The sequence below is a fragment of the Nansenia antarctica genome (assembly GCF_963989245.1).
Source record: "Nansenia antarctica genome assembly, chromosome: 8".
Lineage (NCBI taxonomy): Eukaryota > Metazoa > Chordata > Actinopteri > Argentiniformes > Microstomatidae > Nansenia > Nansenia antarctica.
Window position 1 is genome coordinate 18,194,833 of NC_137678.1, and position 10,000 is coordinate 18,204,832.

At 48.5% G+C, this 10,000-nt stretch overlaps 1 protein-coding gene across 1 annotated transcript in view; it reads left to right on the top strand.

Moving 5' to 3' along the window:
- Window positions 1-10,000, top strand: part of tbc1d30 (TBC1 domain family, member 30) — a gene marked incomplete at both ends in the record, with an annotated part of 26,161 nt that overhangs the window by 2,707 nt on the left and 13,454 nt on the right. The window contains one exon of the mRNA XM_080538140.1: window positions 781-945. Within this exon, the coding sequence (XP_080394266.1) occupies window positions 781-945 (165 nt within the window). The remainder of the gene's footprint in view (window positions 1-780; window positions 946-10,000) is intronic.

Below are 10,000 nucleotides of genomic sequence, written 5' to 3' on the forward strand. Positions count from 1 at the left end.
AGAGAGAGGGAGGGGGAGAGAGAGAGGGAGGGGGAGAGAGAGAGGGGGAGAGAGAGGGGGGGTGAGAGGGGGAGAGACAGAGACACAGAGAGAGAGAGAGAGATCTTTCTGTATTTTCTTTACTTTTAAAAAAAAATAAAAAAATCTTCCTCTCCCTGCTAGAGCATTTAGTGCATTTTACATGGTCACAATACACTGTACAATAATATACAATAGCCACACACACACACACACACACACACAACAATAAGAATGTGACAGACAAAACTAAATACACGTTTTGAGCAAATCTCAGTTAATGGACCTCTGTCCCCCAGGCAACAACCTGCAGGTTATTTATGTGTGTGAACGTGCTGCTAGGGCACAGCCCTGACTGACAGTCCTCACAGACACACACACACACACACACACACACACACACACACACACGCACACACACAGAGTAGACTAGAGCCCGTCTGTGTCCATCCAGGCTGTCCCTGGTCACACAGCTAGGCAGCCTGAGGGTGTGTGTGTGTGTGTGTGTGGCTGCCCCCCCGCCCCCCCCTGACCCAGCTGGCCTGTCTGGATGGACATGGTGCTGTCTGTCTACTGTACTGACTGTGTGTGTGTGTGTGTGTGTGTGCATCTGTCTGTGTGTGTCTGTGTCTGTGTCTGTGTGTGTGTGTGTGCATCTGTCTGTGTGTGTGTCTGTGTGTGTGTGTCTGTGTCTGTGTGTGTGTGTGTGTGTGTGTGTGTGTGTGTGTGTGTGTGTGTGTCTGTGTGTGTCTGTGTGTGCAGCCCCAGAGGAGCTGCGGTGGATCATCCAGGAGGTGCGTCAGCGCGCGGGGTTGCAGTCCGCCAAGCTGCTGCGACAGCTGCGCCGGCGCGACCGCCTCGGCCACAAGCTGCAGAAGAACTATGACATCATCACCGCATGCCTGCAGGCCGTGTCGCAGAAAAGACGTAAGCGCTTGTTTTGATTCGATTGTTTTGGATTTTCTTTTCTTTTTTCCATTTTTATCGAAGAGTGGCCTTCACCTCCAGATCTAGGATCAGATTACTACCACCCCCCGCCCATTCTTGCTTTCCTGGTTCCCTAGAGATGTCTAGAGTCACACTGGTAAACAGACTGACTTATATCGCTCCTTATTCCAAAGCTGCTTTACAACGGCCTCTCTTACACCCGTTCACACAGACATTCACACACCAATGGCGGCAAGCTACCATGCAAAGGTGCCGGCCCGCTCATTGGGAGCTATTTGGGGTTCAGTGTCTTGCCCAAGGACACCTCGACATGTGGCCAGCCGGGGCCGACCTTGCGATCGTTAGACGGCGGCTCTACCTCCTGAGCCACAGCCGCCCCCACACTGCACCCCACCCTGGTGAACAGGCCATCATGGAGGAGGCTGGCTGCTGCAGTCTAAACACTTTGTCTGGGACATGACATGAGGATGGTCTGGAGTCTCTGTTCTCTTACTGACCGCCCACTGCCCCGCTGAGCTCTCTCTCTCTGTCTCTGTCTCTCTGTCTCTCTCTCTCTGTCTCTGTCTCTCTGTCTCTCCATCTCTTTGTCTCTCTGTCTCTCTCTCCCCCCATCTCTCCCCCCCCCCATCTCTCTCCCCCCCCATCTCTCCCCCCCCCCATCTCTCTCCCCCCTCCCTCCCTCTCCTCTGGTCTTCAGCTCAGCAGGGGGGCTAGTGTTATTTAAACCAGGAAGTGACTCGGGCAGGGAGCTCAGCGGTGAAGGACCAATCACATTCCACCTCTCTCTCCATCCTGCTGAGTCACTCCCTCCTCTCTCCCCCTCTCCCCCTATCCCCCCCCCACACACACAACCTATCATATTCCACCTCCCTCTCTGTCCTGCTGAGACAATGTCTGAGTCACTCCCCCCTCCTCTCTCTCCCCCCCCCTATCTCTCTCTCCCTCCCCCCCTCCTCGCTCTCACTCCCCCTATCTCTCTCTCCCTCCCCCCCTCCTCTCTCTCCCTCCCCCTATCTGAAGGACCTATCATATTCCACCTGCCTGTCTGAATGTAGTGACATGCTGCCTCCCTGGTAGCTGTCCTGCAGCCTGACAGACCAACATGGTAACTAACAGCTCACCTGTCTCTCTGCCAGATCACCTGTCTCTCTCTCCCTGCTTACCTGTCTCTCTCCCTGGTAGCTGCCATGGTAACAGCTTACCTGTCTTTCTCCCTGGTAGGCATGGTAACAGCTGACCTGTCTCTCTCCCTGGTAGCCATGGTAACAGCTTACCTGTCTCTCTCCCTGGTAGCTGCCATGTAACAGCTTACCTCTCTCTCTCCCTGGTAGCCATGGTAACAGCTTACCTGTCGGGTGTCAGAGTCGCTAAGCTGCCATTTCATGTAGCGTTCTGTATGAGGAGGTCATGTTGTGTGTTGATAATGAGAGAGAGAGAGAGAGTGTGTGTGTGTGTGTGTGTGTGTGTGTGTGTGTGTGTGTGTGTGTGTGTGTGTGTGTGTGGATAATGATAGCGTAGCTGCAGTGCTCCACAACTGTGTTGACATTGCAGGTCTGGTGATGAGATGAGTGATGGCATCTGTATCACCTCCCTCGACACACAGACACTAAGTGGTGTGTTTGTCTTTCTGTCTCTCTCTCTCTCTCATTGCTCTCTCTCTCTCTCTCTCTCTCTCTCTCACTCTCAGTCTCTCCTTTATTTCACTCTCCCTCCCTCTCTCTCTCTATCTCTCTCTCATTTATCTCTACGTGTGAGATGGTGTGTTTGTCTTTCTGTCTCTCTCTCTCACTCTTGCTTGCTCTCTCTCTCATTGCTCTCTCACTCTCCTTTATTTCACTCTTCCTCCCTCTCTCTCTCTCTCATTTATCTCTCTCACTCTTGCTTGCTCTCTCTCTCTCATTTATCTCTCTCACTCTTGCTTGCTCTCTCTCTCTCTCTCTCTCTCTCTCTCTCTCTCTCTCTCTCTCTCTCTTCCTCCCTCCCATTTATTTCTCTCTCTCTTTCTCAAGGACTTCATGTCTCTGCCACCAGGCACATGATGCAATCTGACTTCATACCAGCAACTAGCCACAGTATGCAGCGACTGAGAGGAATTCAATACAAAACAGAATATTATTGTAGGAGCCATGAATGTGATTTATTGGGTATTTAGTAGAAAAGGCTAAACTGGATTTATTGTGAGTTTATTTTGATTTGTTTGTTTATTGTTTTGATCACGGTATTTCAGACCTTCCGGAAGTCACATGATTATGGGCGGGGATAGTCTGAGGTTAACTTAAGCACCTGTTCACCTGTTATGGCGGGAGTAGAGAAAGAGGGGAGACAGGGTCGCTGTAATTTGTTGGCCGCATATACTATACGCATCGTTTGTTATTTTCTGGTTTTGATCGCTTATGGATTATTTTTGTACGTCACCAAGTTTGATTGTTCTACTCAATAAATGCTCTAAAACGTACTTTCCATCTCAGCAGATTGTATTGGCGGCCGCGTCATACAATCACCAGCCCAGACGCTGCTCGTGTCTCTCAACGACTTTTTTTACTTTTGGTTCTTATCTAGTCGCTACAATTACCTACAGTAGTCTGGATACATCTGCCCATGACCGCGGAACAATAAGACATCCCACGTCTCTCCCTCACTCTCACTCATTTCTCTCTCTCTCTCTTGCTTGCTCTCTCTCTCTCTCTCTCTCTCTCTTCCTCCCTCCCATTTATTTCTCTCTCTCTTTCTCAAGGACTTCATGGCTCTGCCACCAGGCACATGATGCAATCTGACTTCACACTAACAACTAGTCACAGAATGCAGCGTTTCAGAATAATACAATACAATACAATACAATGCATGGTATTATCTCCAGTAGTCTGGATACATCTGTCATGTCCATGGAAGAACAGGATATTGCCACTCATACAGATGATAAACAGGGTTTTTAATTCCAATTCACAATGTTCCTTATTGAAACACATAGAGGGAATGTGGTGTTTACTTTCTGAATTAACTCAGTTTAAACTCTGATGATTAGTGTGTTGTTCCAGTTCAGTTTAATAAGCTCTGTTGCCTACCAATACACTTGGTGACGCATGTACTTGTTATGCTGGAGGACGAGATTAAAGAATTCATGAGCAATTGGATTTTTTTATTTGTTTATTTACTGTCTTTGTTTTGTCAACATGCAGCCTGACAGCTGAGAGGAGGTATAGTATGATTAAACATATCTGCTGACTGTTAGATTAAGGAGGTAGAGTATGATCCACCCTCAATAAAACCGGACCCATCACACTCACCATCGATGACACTACCATCACCCCCTCCCCCCTGGCTCGCAACCTCGGCTTCATCCTGGACCCCACCCTCTCATTTGATCCCCACGTCAGCTCCATCGTCAAGACCTCCTACTTCCACCTCCGCAACATAGCAAAAATCAGACACTGCCTCTCCCCGTCCGCTGCTGAATCCCTCATCCACGCCTTCATCTCCTCCCGCCTTGACTACTGCAACTCCCTACTCACCGGCATCACCTCCCGCTCCCTCCATAGACTCCAGATGGTCCAAAACTCTGCTGCACGCCTCCTTTCAAACACCCGCTCCCGTGACCACATCACTCCTGTCCTCCACTCTCTCCACTGGCTCCCCATCAAAGAACGCATCCAATTCAAAATCCTCACCCTCACATACAAAGCCCTCCATAGCCTGGCCCCCCCTTACCTGACTGACCTCCTTCTCCCCCACCGCCCTACCCGTACGATCCGATCCTCATCCATTGTTCCCCTCACTGTCCCACCCTCAAAACTCAAAGGCTTCGGTCACCGTGCCTTTTCACGAGCTGCACCCCGCCTCTGGAACTCTCTCCCCCAACCACTCAGAGACTCACCCTCACTCCTCACTTTTAAATCCCACCTCAAAACCTACCTGTTCTCCCATGCCTACAGCCTCCCCTACCCCTAGCCATCTCCCCCATCCCGGCGCCCCCCCCCCCCCCCCCCATGACACGCATACAACCTCCCCTACCCCTACCCATCTCCCCTAACCCTGCCACCCCCCTGATATGCATACAGCCTCCCCTACCCCTAACCACCTCCCCTGCCCCCACCACCCCCCCCCCCTCCCCGTTCGCTGACTCTGTGTTCCATGTTACTTGTTGTTTTTGTGTTTTCCGTATCCCCTATATTGTCAGCGTCTTTGAGCCTCGGAAAAGCGCTATATAAATTCAATGAATTATTATTATTATTATTATGATGTTAGATTAAGCAGGTAGAGTATGATGTTAGATTAAGGAGATGGATAACGACTGTTAGATTACGGAGGTAGAGTATGGCTGTTAGATTAAGGAGATGGATGTTCGATTAAGGAGGTAGAGATGATTTAATATATCTGATGACTCATGATCATTTCTTGTCGTCATCATTGAGCAGAAACCATGTCCTTCTCTTCTCTCTCAATTGTGTTAACTCTCTTTCGCTCTCTCCCTCTATCTCTCTCTCTAATGTGTTCACTCTTTCCCTCTCTCTCTTAATTGTGTTAACTCTTTTCTCTCTCTCTCTCTTAATTGTGTTAACTCTCTTTCCCTCTCTCCCCCCTCTCAATTGTGTTCACTCTTTTTTCTCTCTTGCTCTCTCTCTTGCTCTCTCTCTCTCTCTCCTCTCTCACTTTCTCCTTCTATTCTCATCTCTTGTTCCCTCTCTCTCTCCATCTCCTCATCTCTTTTCTCCTATCTCTCTCTCTCTTAGGATGACTGAGTCTGCATTTATCTCCCTCTCTCCTTCTATCCCTCCTTCTGTTATTTAACCTCCATCATCCTCATGAAGACAGTCAATAAAGCTGATCTCGTTTTGAACGGAATCCACTCCATTCTGTTGATGTCTGCGCTTCCAACCGCATCTACCCAACCATCTTATCATTGCAGTGTGTTTCCTGACCGAGGGCTTGTATCTGCCGTCACGATTCATTGCATGCGACGAAGTTCTCAATGAACCTGAACCAGTGATCTATTTATTTACTCAGGGGAGGCTGGCAGAGGTAGAAATCGGAGGATGGGGTCCTCATTAACGCAATGGACCAGCCTCCCGTTTTACATGACAGTTTGATTAATGACCGGGCTGTAAACTCAAGTAGAAGAGGAAGAAGAACTATGAGGCCGTTTTTTCATGAACAGTTTCGGAGATCTATTTAAAACATGTGTATTATTTAGTGAGCTAGATGACACACTTATGCACTCTATATTTTCTATAATGGATGATTCGGTTTTGAATGATTCTCCCCTCCCCCCCCCCCCCCCCCATCTCGTCTCATTACCTCATTCTCCCTTCTTCCCCCCATCCTCCTCCCCTCCCCTCCCCTTATCTCCCCATCGTACCGCATCCCTCCCTCCTGCATGACGCGCGGCAGACTGGGGTGTAACACCGGGACAGAGCCGTCATCCCTCGTTCTTCTGGAGCGATCACAACAGCAACACAATGTCTGTTTTATCGATATGAAATGACGTGTTCTTGTTCTCTATGATGCATTCGTGTGGGCTTCGGTCTTTTCCACATTGGATGTGATTTCTCTCATTGATGGAGAACGAGTCAGATGCCAGCATTATCCTCCTTGGGTTGCCACCCTCCGTGTCTTGGGGAGATTCGAGAGCCTTGTTACGCGATGATCAATTTGATCGATTAGATCTCTCCATTTTACCCGGAGGAGGAGGGTATTTGGGGCTTTGCCTCGTTATCTCGGGGGGGATAGAAAGAATGCGCACGTCTTCGAGGGAGCAGGAGGCGCGTTAATTCAATCGGCGGAGCTCGCAGAGGGACTCGAAAACGAACGGAGGATAATTACCCGTACCCGCAGTCCAGTGGGGGTTTCCCCGGTGTTTGTTGTTCCAGATGAGGCAGGAGCGGTTGGTCGGGGGTCGGAGGTCGGGCCGGGCGGGTGTGACTGTGAAGAGGCCGGGGTCGGGAGGGGGGGTGGGGAACATCATCAGCAACGTCCTCAAGAAGCGGAGCGGCATCTCGCGCAGCGCGCCCCGGCTGCTCTGCACCCTCGAGCCAGGTGTGTCCTTGGGTTCCGTGAAAGGCTAAATGTTAAATAAAACCCATATATTGATTATTGTTATTATTAGGTGAACGGAGTCTCTTGAGGATGACGACAGTGATATTTAGACACCTGTCTGCATGGCCTGTTAATTGTGAGGTGCATGGTGTGAGTGTGTGTGTCTCACAGACAACATTGTCATGCACCCACGCGGACATTCGTGATTCACACAGCTGGTTTATCCTCCTTTGTCCAGAGCTCAGTGATCTAGGATGGTTTTGTTCTCTCTCTCTCTCTCTCTCTCTCTTCTAATCCTTTATCTCTTTGTCTTTCTCTCTCTCTCATATCTAAACCGAAGTGTCTCTCTCTCTCTCTCTCTCTCTCACGTATGTTGTGTATGTTTCCTCCTGGACCTCCTCATGTGACAGGGTGTAGTTCCTACCCTGGCCAGGAGGGGCGTGTGTGTGTGTGTGTGTGTGTGTGTGTGTGTGTATTATTATAATTATTATATATCTTTACAGACAACTATTGTCATGCATGATCGCTATCCATTGATTGTAGTGTTGAAATGATATTATAATAATAATAATAATAACAATAATAATAATAATAATAATAATAATAATACACATTAGCTATTTATATAGCACCTTCTTAAAACAATCTTGGTGCTTTACAAATAGCATAGATAAAACAAAAATATACATTGTTTATTTTTTAGACAAATCAAAGACAAAACAAAGACAAATCAAACCATAAAAGTAGAGAAACAGTAAAACACAACATGTTAAAAAGAGTAGCCTACGGGCAGCATCAATTACAGGCTATATTCTATAAAAATTAGTTTTAAGAAGATTTTAATAATAGTATTTCTAGCCTAATGTAATGTAGAGGCTATTTCAGGGAGCTAACTATATATATATATATATATATATATATCATTAATAGCCTAACTGCTCATAGTGGGAAGTCTAGAAGGGTTATGCTAAGCTAAAGCCCATATTGTTTAATTCATTTTTATTTTTCAATATCTCCATTGAGGATATGATATGATTATGTCATGTCTCGTCCGCGTTATACCGGTTCAGGGAAGTAGGAGGTTTACATGATAATCCTTTGCACGACCAGGGTTGCCAGATGGGACGGGCTCAGGGTTGCCAGATGGGGTGGGTTCCCGCCGTATGTGCTACTTTTGATCACACTGGGCCGGGAAAAAAGCATTTCGGCAAGGTCTTTTGTTTATTTTACAAACATCATTGGCAACAGACATACCGTTTAGGGGCAGGAGATGGCCACCTGCCCAATAGGAATTTCTGACAATATAGATTTTGGGCTGGTGGTTTTCGGTGGATTTAGCGGTTTTTAGGCTGTGGTGGTTAGGCTGTCAATTGTCAATCCCATCTGGCAACCCTGTGCACGGCGCACTAAGAGCTCTGAATGTAAACATGACCGCAGAGCAACACCTGGTCGACAACACGAACACACACACACACACACACACACACACACACACACACACACACACACAGACAGAGACGGCGGGTCTGGCGGAACATGGCCGAGAGGGACACAGGTTAGACTTCTGTTTATGTTTTGGCTTTCCTAGTTTGGTAAAGGTGTGGGTGTTTAAAGAGCCTCTGTCTGGGGAGGAGAGACCGTCGCCTCCGTGTCGAGCCGGGTTATTATTATTATAGCACCAGCCTGGTTTATTATAGGGTTAGGACCGGCGACGCCGCTTTACGGTTCACAATGAAACATTTCCGTCTTATTTCCGACGTTCTTTCGATGTCTTCTTCCGTATCTTCCGTGGTCTGTCGCCTATCTAAGAGGAGAGAGAAGCTCTTCGTGGTTTTCTGTCCGAGAGTTGTTCTGTAAGCGAGCGAAGTCCGCGGGATCAGCACCGCGGAGAAGGGACAGCGACCTCCCCGATAAACACACGGCGCGTCGGATAGAGACGATATGATACCCCTCGGTGTCCCAACACTTTCACGGCTCTGTTTCGATCGGTTTTCTATCGGTAGTATAGTTACTATAGTTTACTAGTCTGCCTATAATAACAGCAATACAATACAGCATAAGCAGGCACACAGCAGCGGTGTTGGTATAGGAGAGTGCAGGAGAGCCATCTCTCTGTCAACACGGTGTTCCCAGCCAGCCGGCGCCATGATAAGTAGACAGGCGGGTTTCTCTCTGTGTCCGCAGTCGACCGATGGGCTATATGGGTCAGACGGAGAGCACTGCTGTATACTTTACGGCCATTTAGTATACATATAATAATATAATCATATATATATATATATATATTGTTGTTTTCTTTTCCCATTTCCACATGACTGTTATTCAGTTGCTTTTTCATCACTTATATTGTTAATAGCCATTATCATGACTCAATAACAGATAAGCAGCAGATAAAGTGTGTGTGTGTGTGTGTGTGTGTGTGTGTGTGTGTGTGTGTGTGTGTGTGTGTGTGTGCACTGGATTGTAGGCTACCACCACCACAGATGCTGCTGCTCTCTCTGTCTGTCTGACTTCGGCGTATGGGTAGTTGTTTTTCCTCTCCACTCCACCAGGCTCGGGGCCGAGGGGCTACCCTTTTACCACCCCGAGACCTGGTTGAGGGGCTCACCCGGGCTATATTTCTGGACACCCCTCCAGAAGCCAGTCTGACTGACTGACTGGTTGGCTGCCTGACTGACTGACTGGCTGACTGGTTGGCTGCCTGACTGACTGACTGGCTGGCTGGTTGGCTGCCTGACTGACTGACTGGCTGGCTGGTTGGCTGCCTGACTGACTGACTGGCTGGCTGGTTGGCTGCCTGACTGACTGGCTGGCTGGTTGGCTGCCTGACTAACTGACTAACTGTCTAACTGTCTGACTGGCTGGCTGGTTGGCTGCCTGACTGCCTGACTGACTGCCTGACTGGCTGGCTGGTTGGCTGCCTGACTGGCTGGCTGGTTGACTGACTGACTGTCTGTCTGACTGACTCTGTCTGTCTGGCTGGTTGACTGACTGACTGTCTGTC